Source organism: Pristiophorus japonicus, chromosome 15, assembly GCF_044704955.1.
Source record: "Pristiophorus japonicus isolate sPriJap1 chromosome 15, sPriJap1.hap1, whole genome shotgun sequence".
Taxonomy (NCBI): domain Eukaryota; kingdom Metazoa; phylum Chordata; class Chondrichthyes; family Pristiophoridae; genus Pristiophorus; species Pristiophorus japonicus.
The window spans coordinates 112944295-112964651 of record NC_091991.1 but is presented as its reverse complement, the minus strand read 5'-3'; the positions used below and the strand labels follow the sequence as shown (position 1 = coordinate 112964651).

Below are 20357 nucleotides of genomic sequence, written 5' to 3'. Positions count from 1 at the left end.
GGGGGGGGGTGGGGGAAGGAGATTAGGGGGGGGTGGGGGGAAGGAGATTGGGGGGTGGGGGGAAGGAGATTGGGGGGGGTGGGGGAAGGAGATTGGGGGGGTGGGGGGAAGGAGATTGGGGGGTGGGGGGAAGGAGATTGGGGGGTGGGGGGAAGGAGATTGGGGGGTGGGGGGAAGGAGATTGGGGGGTGGGGGGAAGGAGATTGGGGGGTGGGGGGAAGGAGATTGGGGGGTGGGGGGAAGGAGATTGGGGGGTGGGGGGGAAGGAGATTGGGGGGTGGGGGGGAAGGAGATTGGGGGGGTGGGGGGGGAAGGAGATTGGGGGGTGGGGGGGGAAGGAGATTGGGGGGGTGGGGGGGGAAGGAGATTGGGGGGGTGGGGGGGAAGGAGATTGGGGGGGTGGGGGGGAAGGAGATTGGGGGGGTGGGGGGGGAAGGAGATTGGGGGGGTGGGGGGGGGAAGGAGATTGGGGGGGTGGGGGGGGGAAGGAGATTGGGGGGGTGGGGGGGGAAGGAGATTGGGGGGTGGGGGGGGAAGGAGATTGGGGGGGGTGGGGGGGAAGGAGATTGGGGGGGTGGGGGGGGTGGGGGGGGGAAGGAGATTGGGGGGGTGGGGGGAAGGAGATTGGGGGGGTGGGGGGAAGGAGATTGGGGGGTGGGGGGAAGGAAGGAGATTGGGGGGGGTGGGGGGGAAGGAGATTGGGGGGTGGGGGGGGAAGGAGATTGGGGGGGGTGGGGGGGAAGGAGATTGGGGGGGTGGGGGGGAAGGAGATTGGGGGGTGGGGGGAAGGAGATTGGGGTGGTGGGGGGAGAGGGGGTGGGGGGGAAGGAGATTGGGGGGTGGGGAGGAAAGGAGATTGGGGGGGTGGGGGGGAAGGAGATTGGGGGGTGGGGGGAAAGGAGATTGGGGGGGTGGGGCGGGGAAGAAGATTGGAGGGGGTGGGGGGGGAAGAAGATTGGAGGGGGTGGGGGGGGGAAGAAGATTGGGGGGGGGAAGGAGATTGGGGGGGCGAGAAAAGGAGATTGGGTGGGGTGGGGGGAAAGGAGAAGGGGGAGGGAGGCTGAACGGGCCGGGCCAGAGACTTCGGGCAGGGCCCGTCCCCAGCACCAGATTTATAGGTAGGTGGCGTTGGGTCGGGTCGGGGGGTGGTGGGAGGCAGGGAGGTTCGGGTCGGGGGGAGGGAGGGAGGGAGGGAGAGGGAGGTCAGGTCGGGGGGAGGGAGGTCAGGTCGGATCCAGTCCGGAGGCCGGGGGGGTGGGGGGGGGAATGGAGCGGGTGTCGGGTCCGGGGGCGGGTGTCGGGTCGGGTCCGGGGGGGGGGGGGGCAGGGGAGCGGGTGTCGGGTCCGGTCCGGGGACGGGCGGGTATTGGGTCCGGTCCGGGGGTGGGGGAGCGGATGTCGGGTCCGTCCGGTGGCGGGGGGCGGGAAGCGGGAGTCGAGTCGGGTCGGGAGGAAGTAGGAGCTGGCCGTGGGAGGAGCCTTATTTACGCAGCCCCAGTGAGGCCATTCGGCCAGGGCTAGGGGCTGCGTGCTTCGGGCCCCTCCCACACAGTTTCGGGCGCCTGGAGCTACTGCACCTGCGTGCCCACTGTAGCGCGCATGTGCAGAGCTTCCGGCAGTGTCTTCGGCGCAGGGTCCTAGCTCCGCCCCCTACAGCTCATGCTGCGCTGCGCCGAGGGCCAGAGGATCTGCAGGGAGGTGGAGAACACGGAGTTTTTTTTTTAGGCGCACTTTGTGGCATGAAAAACGGACGCCCAGGTCGGGACTGCGCCGTTCTAGGCGTGGCTCAAAACTTGGGCCCATATTTCTGCTAAACTGGCCCTCTCATATCACTGAAAGACAGAAAGGAAAAGCACCTCTTACAGTGCATCGCCAGTCCGACTGAAGAATTGCAGGAGGCTTCTCAGGGAAGTGTCTGCGTGTCGGGTTGTGTGGTAAGCTCTAGATATTTCTTGTCAGCTCAGGAACAATGGCCTGTGCCGCACAGCACACTCTGCTCACTAGGGCACTAGCTTTGCTCTGTTCCTGAGGATAGCGTATAGAGGGACAGCTGTACAAGACAATAGCTCAATGACTGCCATTGATGACACAACGAACCAGAGAGCACAACCTCGCTGATTTAATTCATCGTCAGTCTTTACATTTTTTTTTTAAAGAATGTTGTTTTTGAAAGACTATCCCGCTCTCTCCGATTTGCCCCTCTTTCACAAAGACAGCACTTGACGCTGAGGTGCAGCAGTCCTCCGTTACCTCATCCACAGGTTCGGTGGATGAGGTAATCGAGATGGTAAATATCAGTAGACTATTCAACTTGGCATGGCATCACAGCTGGAGCCAGTCAACCAAAGTCCCCACACACAATCACTGGATAGCAGTCAGCAGCGGGAACCCTCGCCAAGGACCAGCCAAGACAATTGCACCATCTGCTAACTCCGTGTAAAACTGGGAACTTAACTCAGCATTCAATTTCACAGAGCATTTACCAAACTTAAATTCAAATCAGATGGAAGAGAAAAATCTGAGAAAAGTGGGATAGGTGTAAAAGTTAAATGACAGCACATTTTGATTGAGTTAAAGTGGAGCAAAATAATACATCTTTAACTTATTTTACTACAAGGCTTCATTTGGGATTTTCCAAGAACCAGAAACTGATAAACACGGACTATTCTCACAGATACTCGGCTGTATAATCAAGTGAACAGTGCCCTCTGAAGTGGCCTAGTAAACCACTCAGTTCTTTCAAACCTGGGCATCTAGGGGTGGGCGATAAATGCCAGCCTTGCCAGCACATCCCAGAAATGAATCTTTAAAGCCTGCTGCCCAGGGCCAAGGGGTGAGCACAATGAGGCCATATTGCAACAAAACAACATTTATTGGGAGCCAGAAGCCCTACAGATCGGATGGAGTCAGGAAAGTCTTGCCTATAGCTGTATCCTCATTGGGAATCCTGAAAAGTATGGGACGGAGACACGTCAATTGTCCATGGAAGCGCTAAATTAGTCCCACCCGGAGGTGAACCCACGACTCGGGCAGGTGTCCAGTTGGGACCAATTCATGGCTGCACCACCCCAGTCCACTCATTCAATATCACACTGGGACGGTTTGGTTGGATAAACAGGTTTACCCGAGTACAAACACGAGCAACCATGCAGTATCTACCTTCATAAAACTGCAATTGCTGTTAGCTCAATTCATTCCCCAACATACTGCACTGGGGAATCTGTACCATATCAATCTTTAAAGAAGCTCATCCTTTCCCCTCCCCCCTCCCCACCCCCATAAGAATGACTACCCTGTAAGCCATTACTGGAGAAAAGTTAAATCGTGATTAAACTGCTATCAACAGAGATTAATACTACAACAGCTTTCTAACCTTAATCGTGAGGCTCAGGATCATACTCGGACTGGATTTACAACAGATCAAATAGGAAGAACGTTCCAGATGTAGGATTCCTTTGCCAATAGCCACTTTAAAAATAAAAGCAGGGAACAAATTAGAAACAATCCGGACGATGTATGTAGAATGGAAGATGTTAAAGAAACCAAGAGATCTTCAAACTAGCCTCATGGTGTTGAGGAAATAGCCACAATCAGAAAAAGATATATAATCATAATATAATCACCTGATCAATTGCAGTTTCAGACTGACAGGCGGGAACCATCATTTCACACTTGACAAAAAGTCATTCACTATTATTACACAAAACAAAAGACTGCTTTCTCAAGCGCTTCCTTTGTCCGTCCTGGTCAATATATAAACATTTCCATCTATCTGTCTTTGGCACAGGCCTGTGGAATGCCATGGATGCTACGCGCTGTGGATTAACCATCACCAGGGATACGAAGTGAAACTGACAGCCTCCAGTGTCAGAGTCCAACTAGTTTTCACCTGCACAGTTATTCTCACCTTTGATATCTGATGCAGGAAAGCAAAAGGGTCTCTAATATTTAGGGGGGGGGGGGGGACACAAAAGGCAATTTATTTTCATGAGTCCTAAGTGAGTAATGTAATCCATGCAAGCTTTTAAATCACAGAGCGAAAATATTTGCCTGAGCTCACCCTGCATTTGTATGACAATCCTTTATCCCTCGCTTTACAAGAGGCATTAATTAGTCCAGTAAAAATTTATAAAATTCATAAACTAATATTTGCACAGTTTCAAGGCCATGATTAATACCCCCACAACAGAAGATGGCCAGAAAACGCACTTGCAATGAGCAGGCTGCAGTCAGTAAAGATAATGATATGTCAACTTCCTCAATGCCTCAGTTGGTAAAGGCATTACCTAATATGTCACAGAGCCATGAGGATGAGCAATGCCAACAGAATCAGTGATGGAAGCAGAATCCAGAATAGCTTTTACAAATATTTGAGAAAGACTTAAATGAGTATAGGGAAAGGGTAGGGGGGCTGGACTAACTGGAGAGTTCTTTCAGAGAGCCAACACAGACACAAGAGCCAGGAGGACTCTTTCTGTGCTGTAAGATTTCATGATCCTACGTCCCTGATTTGATGTTCAATTTGAGCCAAATACAGGATAGAAACGGGGAATCACCTTGTGTCAAGGTATTACATTGCTATGTTACTGTTTAGCTTGTCATTTAAACTGCATAGAAATTTTAAAATAAAATAGAAACGAGGCTGCTGCTAAGATTTCTTCTGAGCAAAAGGTAAAAGGACAAACGGATTCTTTGTGGAAGAGATTTCTGTTGTCTGTGTGTGTGCGCGAGCAGTGAGGTCATCACACAGACCCTGTGTGGAATAGAGGCTCTAAGTTCAAAAGTTACGTTTAGATGGCTGAAGGGTGATCTAATCGAGGTCTTTAAAATGACCCGTCAGGGTAGGTACCTGATGGGGAAATCCAAATCAAGGAATATGGAGCAAAGGCAGGCAAATAGAGGTTAGGTACAGATTATCCATGATCTAACTGAATGGTGGAACAGGCTCGAAGAGCTGAATGACCTCCTCCTGTTCCTGTGCAACAGGCTCAAGGGGCTGAATGACCTCCTCCTGTTCCTGTGCAACAGGCTCAAAGGGGCTGAATGGCCTCCTCCTGTTCCGATGCAACAGGCTCAAAGGGCTGAATGACCTCCTCCTGTTCCTGTGCAACAGGCTCAAGGGGCTGAATGGCCTCCTCCTGTTCCTATGCAACAGGCTCAAGGGGCTGAATGACCTCCTCCTGTTCCTATGCAACAGGCTCAAGGGGCTGAATGACCTCCTCCTGTTCCTATGCAACAGGCTCAAGGGGCTGAATGGCCTCCTCCTGTTCCTATGCAACAGGAAGGGATTGAATGGCCTCCTTCTGTTCCTATGCAACAGGAAGGGGCTAAATGACCTCCTACTCCTGTTCTTATGCAATAGGTTTAAGGGGCTGAATGGCCGCCTCCTGTTCCTATGCAACAGGTTCAAGGGGCTAAATGGCCTCCTCCTCCTGTTCCTATGCAACACGTTCAAGAGGCTGAATGGCCTCCTCCTGTTCCTATGCAACAGGAAGAGGTTGAATGGCCTCCTCCTGTTCCTATGCAACAGGAAGGGGCTAAATGGCCTCCTCCTCCTGTTCCTATGCAACAGGTTCAAGGGGCTAAATGGCCTTCTCCTCCTGTTCCTATGCAACAGGTTCAAGGGGCTAAATGGCCTCCTCCTCCTGTTCCTATGTAATAGGAAGGGGCTGAGTGGCCTCCTCCTGTTCCCATGCAACAGGCTCAAGGGGCTGAATGGCCTCCTCCTTTTCCTGTGCAATAGGTCCAAGGGGCTGAATGGCCTCCTCCTGTTCCTATGCAACAGACTCAAGGGGCTGAATGGCCTTATCCTGTTCCTGTGGTCCAATAAAAATGGCCTGCCTCTGTTTGTATTAATTACATACAGACAGGCCCCTATCCAGACAAATGAATTGCTCAGACAATATATGAAAGTTTGCTCGTGCAGTTACATGTATTAGGTCCCATTGAAGGGCACCCTGCTAAGGAATGTTGTTGACATCTCAGAATTAGGACCTGCGACATGAAAGGTTTTGTTTTGTATAAACGCTCAAGATAACTGCCAAGATAGTTCACTTGTTTAAACACATGTCCAAGTAATTGTGGTGAGAGGGAGCCCCATGGTACTCAAGACCCACGCTTGCATTAGTGACTCATACAACAAAATTAGGAATTTCTAAATTGCTGTGTTGTAATTTGAAAATAGTTTAATACATTGACGAGTTAAGTACTGTATCACTATTCTATTAGATTTTACTAGAGCAAAATAAATCCAAGTCCTTCGTATTCTGCATCTGATTCTGCTTTCCCACCACTTATCTTGGCCAATCTCCATTGGCTCCCCATCCTGAATGCGTGGAATTTAAAATCCTCATCCCAGTCCCCCAATATGCAGACAAATTAGGAAATTAGTAAAAAACATAAGAATAATCATCGGGGATTTCAACTACCCTGATATTAATTGGACAGTAGTAGTAGGTAAAGGGGATAAGGGAATGGAGTTCCTACAATGTGTTCCTTTCTATCCCAGTATGTAAAAAGCCCAACAATGGAGGATTCGCTATTGGATCTAGTAATGCAAATGAACTAGAGTAGATAAGAGAAGTAAAAGTAGGGGGAATATCTAGGCATTAGTGACCATAATATAACACGGTTTAAGATAATAATTGAGAGGGACATGGGTACGACAAAGATCAGGGTAATAGATTTGGAGAAAAGCTGATTTTGAAGGGCTGAGAATAGCACTTCGGAAATAAAATGGACAACAACATTGGCAAACAATGATGTAGAACAGCAATGGGAAACATTTAAAACGGTGTTCAACAACGTCCAGGAAAATATATTCTGCTAATAAACTAAAACAAGCTAAACACTAATGAGACACCTTGGATGAATAAAGCCATAAGGGACAAATTGAGGGGAGGGAAAGAGGCATACATTAAGTACATAGACAGCAGGGGAGAGCATGATAAGGGAGATTATAAAGGGATTAGGCGAGAAGTCAAAAAAACAATTAGGAAGGCAAAGAGGGACTATGAAATTAAATTATCAAGCAACATAAAACAAAATAATAAAATATTTTACAGGCACAACAATAAAAAAAGAAAGATTGGGATTGGAATAGGGCCACTAAGGGATGGAGAGGATAATACCACTAACAGCAATAGAGAGATGGCAGAGATATTAAATAATTAATTTGTTTCAGTATTTATTAGGGAGATATAACATCAGATGATGAGATTAGTAATGAATTAACTGCATTTAAAATAAAACAAGGAGATATTAAGTAAATTTAAAAAACTCAATGAGGATAAAACCCCTGGTCCGGACGGATTACATCCGCACATTTTAAAAGAATCTAAACAAGAGATAGCAGAGAGAGGCATTAGCACACTTATTTGACATTCGTTAGAAAAGGTGCAGTGCCAGAGGACTGGCAGATAACTAACGTAATATCAATATTTAAGAAGGGAGATAAAACATGTCCAGGAAACTATAGGCCAGTCAGTCTAACATCGGTGCAACGAAAAATATGGAATCCCTACTAAAGGAGAAAATATAAGAACATCTAGAAACAAAAAGTATAATAAATAGTCAGCATGGATTTCAAAAGGGAAAGACTTGCTTAATTTTTTGAAGAGGTAACAGAGAGTAGATATGGGTAATGCAGTAGATGTAATTTATCTAGATTTTCAAAAGGCCTTCGATAAGGTACCCCATAATAGTCTGATGAACAAGGTCAGAGAATGCGGAGTCAGGGGACAAGTACAGAATGGATAGCTAGCTGGCTTCAAGGCAGAAAGCAGAGAGTAGGGGTAAAGGGTAGCTATTCACAGTGACAGAAGGTGGATAGTGGTGTTCCACAAGGACCAGTGCTGGGACCACTGTTGTTCACAATTTACATTTTGTATTTTTAATTCCAATTTCTAAATTTGTGGACCACAGCAAATTGCGGGGGGGCGGGGGATGTCCAATACTGAGGAGGACTGCAACAAATTACAGGAGAACATTAATAAACTTGCAGATTGTGCATATAATTGACAAATTAAATTCAACACAGATAAATGTGAGGTATTACATTCTGGTAAGAAAAAGAGAGGTCACATATTAGTTATTGTTATTAGAAAATAAGAATCTAAATGGAGTAAGGAGCAAAGGGATTTCGGAGTAAAAATACACAAATCACAAAGTATCGACATAGGTTAACAAGGCCATAAAAAAAAAACAAGCACTAAGGTTTATTTCTCGAGGGACAGAATTGAAAAGTAGGGAAGTTACGCTAAACCTGTATCGAACCTTGGTTAGACCACACTTGGAGTACTGCATGCAGTTCTGGTTACCTTATTATAGAAAGGATATAGAGGCACTGGAGAGGGTGCAGAGAAAATTTACAACGATGATACCAGAAATGCAAGGGTATATTTCTAAGGAAAGGATGCAGGCTGGGTCTCTTTTCTCTTGAAAAAAGGCTGAGGGGTGACGTCTTTAAAATTATGAAAGGTTTTGATAGAGTGGATACAAAGAGAGAACGTTTCCACTTGTGGGGGAGAGCAAAACTAGAGGCCATCAATATAAGATAGTCACCAAGAAATCCAATAGGGAATTCAGAAGAAACTTCTTTACCCAGAGTGATGAGAATGTGGAACTTGCTACAACAAGGAGTGGTTGAAGCGAATAGTATCAATGCATTTAAGGGGGGGGCTAGACAAGCATATGAGGGAGAAGGGAACAGAATGTGCTGATAGGGTTAGTGAGGAGGCTCGAGTGGAGCATAAACACCGGCATGGACTGGTTGGGCCAAATGGCCTGTTTCATAGAAACATAGAAATTTACAGTGCAGAAGGAGGCCATTTCGGCCCATCGTATCCGCGCAGGCCGACAATGAGCCACATGGCCCTCGGTCAGCAGCCCTGAAGGTTACATATAAACCTATGAACAATGAACAATGACGGAAAGGCAAAGAGCATCCGGCCCAACCAGTCTGCCCCACACAACCGCCACACCCCATGTATCGCAACATTTTACACTCCACCCCACCCAGAGCCATGTGATTTCCTGGAAGAGGCAAAAAGTGTTAAAACCCAGGCCAATTGGGGAAAAAATCTGGGAAAATTCATTTCCAACCCATCCAGGCGATCAAAACTAGTCCAGGAGATCACCCTGGCCGTATTCGATTCCCTGGAGTACTTACCATAGTATCCGCGCCAGCCAATAAGAGGTTATCCAGTCTAATCCCACTTACCAGCTCTAGGTCCGAAACTCTGCAGATTACAGAACTTCAAGTGCCCATCCAAACCTTTTAAATGTGGTGAGGGTTTCTGCCTCTATCACCTTTCCAGGCAGTGAGTTCTAGATCCCCACAACCCTCTGCATGAAGAAGCCTCCCCTCAAATCCCCCCTAAACCTTCCATCAACCACCTTAAACCTATGCCCTCCTCGTGATTGACCCCTCCATCAAGGGAAATAGGCCCTTGCTATCCACTATATCTATGCCCCTTATAATTTTATACACCTCAATGAGATCACCCCTCAGCCTCCTCTGTTCCAAGGAGAACAAACCCAGCCTATCCAATCTGTCCTCATAGCTAAGATTCTCCATTGCAGGCAGCATCCTCGTAAATCTCCTCTGCACCCTCTCCAGTGCAATCTCGTCCCTCCTATAATACGCCGACCAGAACTGCACACAGTATTCCAGCTGTGGCCTAACCAGTGTATCATATAATTTAAGCATAACCTCCCTGCTCTTGTATTCTCGGCCTCGGCCAATAAAGGCAAGCATTCCGTATGCCTTCTTAACCACCTTATCCACCTGCTACTTTCAGGGATCTATGGACAAGCACTCCAAGGTCCATTTGTTAATCTACACTATTAAGTGGCCTACCATTTAATGTATATACCCTTTCCTTATTAGCCCTCCCAAACTGCATTACCTCACACTTCTCCGAATTAAATTCCATTTGCCACTGCTCTGCCCACCTGACCAGTAGATTGATATCCTCCTGCAGCCCATGACTATCCTCTTCATTATCAACCACACAGCCAATTTTAGTGTCATCTGCAAACTTTTTAATCATACCCCCTATATTCAAATCTAGATCATTGATGTATACCACAAAAAGCAAAGGTCCCAGTACTGAGCCCTGCGGAACCCCACTGGAAACATACTTCCAGTCACAAAAACATCCATCAACCATTATCCTTTGCTTCCGACCTCTAAGCCAATTTTGGATCCAACTTGCCAGTTTGCCCTGGATCCCATGGGCTTTTACCTTCATGACCAGTCTGCCATGTGGGATCTTATCAAAAGCTTTGCTAAAGTCCACATACACTACATTGTACGCACTGCCCTCATCGACCCTCCTGGTTAACTCCTCGAAAAATGCAATCAGGTTAATCAAACATTATGTTCCCTTAACAAATCCGTGCTGACTGTCCCTAATTAATCCTTGCCTTTCTAAATGTAGATTTAACGTGTCCCTCTCGATTTTTCCAATAATTTTCCCACCACAGGCCTGTAATTAATCGGCCTGTAATTAACCTTTCTCCCTTCTTAAACAAGGGTACCACATTAGCAGTCCTCCAGCACTATGTCTGAATCCAAAGAGGACTGGAAAATGATGGTCAAGGCCTCTGCTTTTTCTCTTTTGCTTCGCATAACAGCCTGGGACGCATTTCATCCGGGCCTGGGAACTTATCCACTTTCAAAGCAGTTTCTGTGCCACATATCCTATGTTATCCTATGTAATACATTATTAATGCTACATCGGTGTTCATGAAATGAAATAAGAAATAAATGATTGCTAGGCCATGCCATAGAAATAGTTGACAATTACCTTGGGGGTTTGATACACAGGTTATCTGCATGAAGGAGAGATATATTGGTGAATAGAGATCGCCAGAGGTGTTATGCGATCTCCTGATTAGAATGTGTGGAAGTCAAGAATTCAACTAGCAATCAAAATCAGATTATACAACAATCTGTTATCACAGTGGAAATATGCAGCAGACACATGGGACTCTTACTGTACGTGTCCAAACAAGACTGGACGCCTTTGACCAATGGTGCCTCCGATTAATACTTGGGAGCCGGCTTGTACGACTAAATCAGGAACGCAGAGATCAGAAAGAACACAGTGTAACCCACTGTCGCCGAAACCATCAGCCTCCCACGACTGCAGCTATTCGGGCATGTGGCCCGGTCAGATGGGAACTCCGATGTGAAGGGAGTCCTGTAGTCATCCCGATCAAGGTTCTGTCCAGATTGACATAGACCTCAAGGCCGCCAAGAACCACCTGGATCCGTGCAATCAAGCAGGGCCTCAAAAAAAACTCAACTTAAACTTCAAGTGAGCTTCTTAAGCTTATGCGCAAGACAGAGAAGGCTGAAAGCATTTCCAGGCTCCCATTGGTGGAGTAGGTGGTGATCAGTATTAGTAATAAAAGCCGTGCAATTTTCAGCGGGAGTGTTTTATATATTTTTTTCAGGGTGACCAGAAACATCCGAGACACAATTTGACCGTTTGAGTAGAACAAGGTTGTTTCATACCTTTCAACATATTTTTCATCAGGTCATCACTTCCAATGGTGATGTATGATTTCAATGGTTCAGTAATCATTTGGTACAATATTTAAACACTTACCTTCCTGTGTGAAAGGCACCAGTCCTACCTACAGGGGCAACAGATCGTTCTTTAGAACTGGACTGGGGTGTTCCCGTCGCTGCATATCTGGAAATTTTCAAAAAATTATTTTACTTTCAATTCCAACTTTTTCCTTTCCCTCTTCAACAGAACATAAGAAATAGGAGCAGGAGTAGGCCATTGGCCCTTCGAGTCTGCTCTGCCATTCAATAAGATCATGGCTGATCTAATCATGGACTCAACTCTAATTCCCTGCCCGCTCCCCATAACCCTTCACTCCCTTATCGCTCAAAAATCTGTCCATCTCCACCCTAAATATATTCAATGTCCCAGCCTCCACAGCTCTCTGGGGCAGAGAATTCCACAGATTTATGATACTCAGAGAAGAAATTTCTCCTCATCTCAGTTTTAAATGGGCGACCGCTTATTCTGAGACTATGCCCCTAGCTCTAGATTCCCCACGAGTGGAAACATCCTGGGGGAAATCTAGAACTAGAATCTAGATAGTGAACACTTATCAACAGGGAAGGAAAGTACTCCCTCTTTTCTACAAGAAAATAATGGGGTCACAGATGTTACTGAGCAGCTGCAGGCCATTCTGAGGGGGGGTGAACAGCCAGAGGTCGTGGTCCACATCGGTACCAATACCATAGGTAGAAGAGAGGGATGAGGTCCTGCAAGCAGATTTTAGGGAGCTCGGAAAGAGAATAATCAGGACCTCAAAAGGTCGTAATCTCCAGATTACTCCCGGTGCCACGAACTAGTGAGCATAGAAATAGAAGGATAGGGCATATGAATGCGTGGCTGGAGAGATGGTGCAGGAGGGAAGGCTCAAGAGTCCTGAGGCATTGGGACCGATTCTGGGGTTGGTGGGACCAGTACACGCCAGATGGGTTGCACCTCAACAGGGCTGGGATCAATATCCTCGCCGGTGGGGGGGGGGGGGGGGGAAGTGCGCAGAACAAAGACTAGAAAATAGACGGCAAAGGAATTTGGCAGTGCTAAATGGTACATACTTCAATGCAAGAAGTGTAGTGAATACGGTAGATGAGCTGAGGACACGCGGGAGTATGATATTAAAGCTATTACTGAAACATGGCTTAAAGTAGGGCAGGAATGGCAGCTCAACATTCCTGGTTATAGGGTTTTCAGATGAGATAGAGAGGGGCAGAGAAAAGGATGGGGGGAGGTTGCAATATTGGTTAAAGAAACAATTACGGCTGTGAGGAAGGATGATATGTTAGAAGGATCATCAAATGAGGTCATATGAACTGAAGAACAAAAAAGGGGCAATCACACTGCTGGGAGTGTACTGTTGACCCCCAAATAGTGAGAGGGAGATGGAAGAGCAAAGATATAGGCAATAGCCTGAGAAGTGCAAAAAGAATAGAGCAGTAACTGTAGGAGATTTCAACTACTCTAATATCTAAAGTGCATTCAGAAGACCTTTTTTAGCCAGTACGTAGCAAGCCCAACAAGAGAGGGGGCGGTTCTAGACATAGTTTTCAGGAGTGAAGTTGAGCAGGTGAAAGGGGTATCAGTGCAAGAGCATTTTGGTGCTAGTGATCATAAGTCAGTTAGATTTAGGATAGTTATGGAAAAGGATAAGATAGACCAGGAATAAAAGTTCTCAATTGGGGAAAGGCCAATTTTACTAAGCTGAGATGTGATTTAGCCACAGTGGACTGGAAACAGCTACTTGAAGATATATCAGTGTCAGAGCAGTGGGAGGCATTCAAGGAGGAGATAGTGAGGGTTCAGAGTAAACATGTTGCCAAAGTAAAAGGGTGGGACTCGCAAATCTAGAGCCCCCTGGACATCAAGGAGTATACAGGGTAGGATAAGGAAAAAGAGGGAAGCTTTTGTCAGACACACAGCTCAATACTACAGAAAGCTGAGAGGAGTATAGAATGTGTAGGGGTGAAATTAAAAAGGAAATTAGGAAAGCAAAGAGAGAGCATGAAAAAATATTGGCAAGTAATGTCAAGGAAAACCAAAAGATGTTTTATAAATACAGAGCAAGAAGATAACTTAGGAAAGAGTAGGGCATATTAGAAACATAGAAAATAGGTGGCGGAGTAGGCCATTCGGCCCTTCGAGCCTGCACCAGCATTCAATAAGATTATGGCTGATCATTCCCTCAGTACCCCTTTCCTGCTTTCTCTCCATACCCCTTGATCCCTTTAGCCGTAAGGGCCATATCTAACTCCCTCTTGAATATATCCAATGAACTGGCATCAACAACTCTCTGCGTCAGGGAATTCCACAGGTTAACAACTCTCTGAGTGAAGAAGTTTCTCCTCATCTCAGTCCTAAATGGCCTGCCCCTTATCCTAAGACTGTGTCCCCTGGTTCTGGACTTCCCCAACATCGGGAACATTCTTCCCGCATCTAACCTGTCCAGTCCCGTCAGAATCTTATATGTTTCTATGAGGTCCCCTCTCATCCTTCTAAACTCCAGCGTATTAAGGCCCAGTTGATCCAGTCTCTCCTCATATGTCAGTCCAGCCATCCCTGGAATCAGTCTGGTGAACCTTCACTGCACTCCCTCAATAGAAAGAACGTCCTTCCTCAGATTAGGAGACCAAAACTCAACACAATATTCCAGGTGGGGCCTCACCAAGGACCTGTACAACTGCAGTAAAACTTCCCTGCTCTTATACTCAAATCCCCTTGCTATGAAGGCCAACATACCATTTGCCTTCTTCACCGCCTGCTGTATCTGCATGCCAACTTTCAAGGACTGATGAACCATGACACCCAGGTCTCGCTGCACCTCCCCTTTTCCTAATCTGCCACCATTCAGATAATATTCTGCCTTCGTGTTTTTGCCCCCAAAGTGGATAACCTCACAATTATCCACATTATACTGCATCTGCCATGTATTTGCCCATTCGCCTAACCTGTCCAAGTCACCCTGCAGCTTCTTAGCGTCCTCCTCACAGCTTACACCGCCACCCAGTTTAGTGTCATCTGCAAATTTGGAGATATTACACTCAATTCCATCATCTAAATCATCAATATATATTGTAAAGAGCTGGGGTCCCAGCACCAAGCCCTGCGGCACCCCACTAGTCACTGCCTGCCATTCTGAAAAGGACCCGTTTATCCCGACTCTCTGCTTCCTGTCTGCCAGCCAGTTCTCTATCCACATCAGTACATTACCCCCAATATCATGTGCTTTGATTTTGCACACCAATCTCTTGTGTGGGACCTTGTCAAAAGCCTTTTCCAAGTCCAAATACACCACATCCACTGGTTCTCCCTTGTCCACTCTACTAGTTACATCCTCAAAAAATTCCAGAAGATTTGTCAAGCATGATTTCCCTTTCATAAATCCATGCTGACTTGGATCAATCCTATCACTGCTTTCCAAATGTGCTGCTATTTCATCCTTAATGATTGATTCCAACATTTTCCCCACTACTGATGTCAGGCTAACCGGTCTATAATTCCCTGTTTTCTCTCTCCCTCCTTTTTTAAAAAGTGGTGTTACATTAGCTACCCTCCAGTCCATAGGAACTGATCCAGAGTCGATAGACTGCTGGAAAATCACCAATGCATCCACTATTTCTAGGGCCACTTCTTTAAGTACTCTGGGATGTAGACTATCAGGCCCTGGGGATTTATCGGCCTCAATTCATCAATTTCCCTGACACAATTTCCCGCCTAATAAGGATATCCTTCAGTTCCTCCTTCTCACAAGACCCTCGGTCCCCTAGTACATCCGGAAGGTTATTTGTGTCTTCCTTTGTGAAGACAGAACCAAAGTACTTGTTCAATTGGTCTGCCATTTCTTTGTTCCCCATTATAAATTCACCCGAATCCGACTGCAAGGGACCTACGTTTGTCTTCACTAATCTATTTCTCTTCACATATCTATAGAAGCTTGAGCAGTCAGTTTTTATGTTTCCGGCAAGCTTCCTCTCGTACTCTATTTTCCCCTTCTTAATTAAACCCTTTGTCCTCCTCTGCTGAATTCTAAATTTCTCCCAGTCCTCCGGTTTGCTACTTTTTCTGGCTAATTTGTATGCCTCTTTCTTGAATTTAACACTATCCTTAATTTCCCTTGTGAGCCATGGTTGAGCCACCTTCCCCGTGTTATTTTTACTCCAGACAGGGATGTACAATTGTTGAAGTTCGTCCATATAATCTTTAAAGGTTTGCCATTGCCTATCCACAGTCAACCCTTTAAGTATCATTTGCCAATCTAATCTAGCCAATTCGCGCCTCATACCGTCAAAGTTACCTTTCCTTAAGTTCAGGACCCTAGTTTCTGAATTAACTTTGTCACTCTCTATCTTAATAAAGAATTCTACCATATTATGGTCACTCTTCCCCAAGGGGCCTCGCACAACAAGATTGCTAATTAGTCCCTTCTCATTACACATCACCCAGTCTAGGATGACCAGCTCTCTGGTTGGTTCCGCGACATATTGGTCCAGAAAACCATCTCTAATACAATCCAGGAAATCCTCCTCCACCACATTGCTACCAGTTAGGTTAGCCCAATCAATATGTAGATTAAAGTCACCCATGATTACTGCTGTACCTCTATTGCATACATTCTTATTTCTTGTTTGATGCTGTCCCCAACCTCACTACTACTATTTGGTGGCCTGTACACAACTCCCACTAGCGTTTTCTGCCATTTGGTATTCCATAGCTCCACCCATATCGATTCCACATCATCCAAGCTAATGTCCTTCCTTACAATTGCATTCATTTCCTCTTTAACTAGCAACGCCACCCCGCCTCCTTTTCCTTTCTGTCTATCCTTCCTAAATGCTGAATACCCTTGGATGTTGAGTTCCCAGCCTTGATCACCCTGGAGCTATGTCTCCGTGATGCCAATCACATCGTATCCGTTAACTGCTATCTGCGCATTTAATTCGTCCACCTTATTCGGAACACTCCTCGCACTGAAGCACAGAGCCTTCAGGCTTGTCTTTTTAACACACTTTGACCCTTTAGAATTTTGCTGTAAAGTGGCCGTTTTTGTTTTTTGCCTTGGGTTTCTCTGCCCTCCACTTTTACTTTTCTCCTTTCTATCTTTTGCTTCTTTCTCCATTTTGTTTCCCTGCAGAGGTTCCCATCCCCCTGCCATATTAGTTTAACTCCTCCCAAACAGCACTAGCAAACACTCCCCCTAGGACATTGGTTCCGGTCCTGCCCAGGTGCAGACCATCCGGTTTGTACTGGTCCCACCTCCCCCAGAATCAGTTCCAATGCCCCAGGAATTTGAATCCCTCCCTACTGCACCACTGCTCAAGCCACATATTCATCTGAGCTATCCTGCGATTCCTACTCTGACTAGCACGTGGCACTGGTAGCAATCCTGAGATTACTACTTTTGAGGTCCTACTTTTTAATTCAACTCCTAGCTCCCTAAATTTGTCTCGTGGGACCACATCCCGTTTTTTTACCTATATCGTTGGTACCTATATGTACCACGACAACTGGCTGTTCACCCTCCCTTTTTAGAATGTCCTGCACCCGCTCCCTTGCACCAGGGAGGCAACATACCATCCTGGAGTCTCGGTTGCGGCCGCAGAAACGTCTATCTATTCCCCTTACAATTGAATCCCCTATCACTATCGCTCTCCCACTCTTTTTCCTGCCCTCCTGTGCAGCAGAGCCACCCACGATGCCATGGACTTGGCTGCTGCTGCCCTTCCCTGATGAGTCATCCCCCTCAACAGTACCCAAAGCGGTGTATCTGTTTTGCAGGGGGATGACCGCAGGGGACCCCTGCACTACCCTCCTTGCACTGCTCTTCCTGTTGATCTTCCATTCCCTATCTGGCTGTGTACCCTTTTCCTGCGGTAAGATCAACTCGCTAAACATGAAGGGGTTTAGCATCTTTGAAAATAGATAAATCCCTGGGCCCGGATGAAAAGTACCCCAGGCAATTAAGAGAAGCAAGGGAGAAAAAAAGCAGAGGCTCTGACCATCAGTTTCCAATCCTCTCTGGCTACAGGGCGATGTGCTGGAGGACTACTAACATTGTGCCGTTGTTTAAAAAGGGAGACAGGGATAGACCGAGTAATTACAGGCCAGTCAGCCTAACCTCAGTGATGGGAAAATTATTGGAAAAAATTCTGACAGTCAGCATCAATTTGTTAAGGGAAGGTCGTGTCTGACTAACTGGATGGAGTTTTTTGAGGAGGTAACAAGGAGTGTGGATGAGGGCAGCGCGTATGATGTAGTCTACATGGATTTTAGCAAGGTTTTTGCCAAGGTCCCACATGGCAGACTGGTCAGAAACGTAAAAGCCCATGGGATCCATGGGAAAGTGGCAAGTTGGATCCAAAATTGGCTCAGCGGCAGGAAGCAAAGGGTAATGGTCGATGGGTGTTTTTGTGACTGGAAGGCTGTATCCAGTGGGGTTCCGCAGGTCTCAGTGCTGGGTCCCTTGCTTTTTGTGGTATATATCAATGACTTGGACTTAAATGTAGGGGGTATGATTAAGAAGTTTGCACACAAAAATTGGCCGTATGTTGATAATGAAGAAGAAAGCTGTAGACTGCAGCAATATATCAATGGACTGGTGAACTGGGCAGAAAAGTGATAAATGGAATTCAATCCAGAGAAGTGTGAGGTAATGCATTTGGGGAAGGTTAACATGGCAAGGGAATACACATTAAATGGTAGGATACTGACAAGTGCAGAGGAACAGAGGGACCTTGGAGTGCATGTCCACAGATCCTTGAAGGTAGCAGGACGTAAATAAGGCAGTTAAGAAGGCATCTGGGATACTTTCCTTTATTAGCCGAGACATAGAATACAAGAGCAAGGAGGTTATGCTAGAGTACTGCGTGCAGTTCTGGTCACAACATTACAGGAAGGATGTGATTGCACTAGAGAGGGTACAGAGGAGATTCACAAGGATGTTACCAGGACTAGAGAAATTTAGCTACGAGGAAAGATCGGATATGCAGGGGTTCTTTTCTTTGGAAGAAGGGAGATTTAATTGTGGTGTTTAAAATTATGAGGGGCCTAGATAGAATGGATAGGAAGAACCTATTTCCCTTAGCAGAGGGGTCAATAACCAGGGTCATAGATTTAAAGTAGTTGGTAGAAGAATTAGAGGGGAGTTGATGAGAACTTTTTTCACCCAGAGGGTGGTGGGGGTCTGGAACTCACTGCCTGAAAGGGTGGCAGTGGCAGAGGCAGAAACCCTAAATGCATTAAAAGGTACTTGGATATGCACTTGAAGTACTGTAATCTACAGGGCTATGGACCAAGAGCTGGAAAGTGGGGATAGCTCCTTTTGGCCGGCACAGACACAATGGGACAAATGGCCTCCTTCTGTGATTCTATGGAGTTTTCTCAAACTTAGTCAATTTGATTGTGCTGGTTTAGGGAAGGCCAAATAAGTGGTCTTCCTTAAATTTTGTGGACAATACATTGTAAGCATTTCATTTCAAATGATAACACAAAATGTAAAAAAGTGTGACTGAACAGCGTTCTTCGTGAAAAGACAGATTTGCATTTATATAGCGCCTTTCACGAGTACTGGACATTTCAAAGCGCTTTACAGCCAATGAAGTACTTTTGGAATGTAGTCACTGTTATAATGTGGGAAGTGTGGCAACCAATTTGCACACAGCAAGCTCCCACAAACAGCAATGTGATAATGACCAGATAATCTGTTTTTTTTGTTATGTTGATTGAGGGCTAAAAATTGGCCAGGGCACCGGGGAGAGCTCCCCTGCTCTTCTTCAAAATAGTGCCAGGAGATCTTTTACGTCCACCTGAGAGAGCAGACGGGGCCTCGGTTTAACATCTCATCTGAAACAAGGCACTTCTGACAGAGCGGCTCTCCCTCAGCACTGTACTGGGAGTGTCAGCCTAGATTTAAGTGCTCAAGCCAGGAGTGGGACTTGAACCCACAATCTTCTGACTCAGAGGCGAGAGTGCTACCCACTGAGCCACAGCTGTCATCTATTCAGACCTTAAGTTAAAGATACATTTCATAATTAAGATTCAAGTTTCGATTTTGCACTTCTCATCCACCACTTTGCTCTTAATTTTTTTAAGGCTCGATTAAAAAGGTGGGGAGGGGGGGTATGGAGGAGGGGGGTATGGAGGAGGGGGGTATGGAGGAGGGGGGTATGGAGGAGGGGGGTATGGAGGAGGGGGGTATGGAGGAGGGGGGTATGGAGGAGGGGAGGTGGGGGGGTAGGGAGGAGGTGTGGGGGGGCGGGAGAGGGGGGGGGGCGGGAGAGGGGGAGGGGGGGAGAGGGCGAGGGCAGAGGAGGAGGAGAAGGGGGGAGAGAGGGGGAGAAGGGAGGGAGGATGGAGGGAGGGATGGAGGGGGGGGGGGAGAAGGGAGAGAGGATGGAGGGAGGGGAGGGGAGGGGAGGGGAGGGGAGGGGAGGGGAGGGGAGGGGAGGGGAGGGGAGGGAGGGGAGGGGAGGAAGGAGGCTGAATGGCCGGGCCCAAGATTTCGGGCTGGATTTACAGGTAGGTGGCGTCGGGTCTCCGTGGGGGGGTGGGGGAAGTCACGGAGGTCCAGGGGGGAAGTCGTGGAGGTCCAGGTCTGTGGGGGGGAAAAGAGAGTCGAGGGGGGGGGGGGGGGAGCGGAGGTCGGATCGGGTCGCCGGGGGGGCGGGGGGAAGCAGAGGTCGAGTCAGGTCCTGTCGGGTGGGAGGAGCCTTATGCACGCAGCCCCAGTGAGGCCATTCAGCCTGGGCTAGGGGCTGCGTGCTTCGGGCCCCTCCCACAGTTTTAGGC

The 20357-nt window shown here is 47.1% G+C and overlaps 1 protein-coding gene across 7 annotated transcripts in view; it reads right to left on the bottom strand.

Annotated features, from left to right (window-relative positions):
- The window catches only part of capn15 (calpain 15), a 350926-nt gene that overhangs the window by 237109 nt on the left and 93460 nt on the right, over positions 1-20357 (bottom strand). For 5 of the 7 annotated variants that reach the window (XM_070900823.1, XM_070900824.1, XM_070900825.1 and 2 more), the window contains one exon: positions 11619-11705. The exons of 1 other annotated variant lie outside the window; for it this stretch is intronic. In XM_070900823.1, coding sequence (XP_070756924.1) covers positions 11619-11705 — 87 coding nt within the window. Of the gene's footprint in view, positions 1-3373; positions 3469-11618; positions 11706-20357 lie in introns of those variants that run through there. One more of the 7 variants, XM_070900820.1, reaches the window with a different exon arrangement.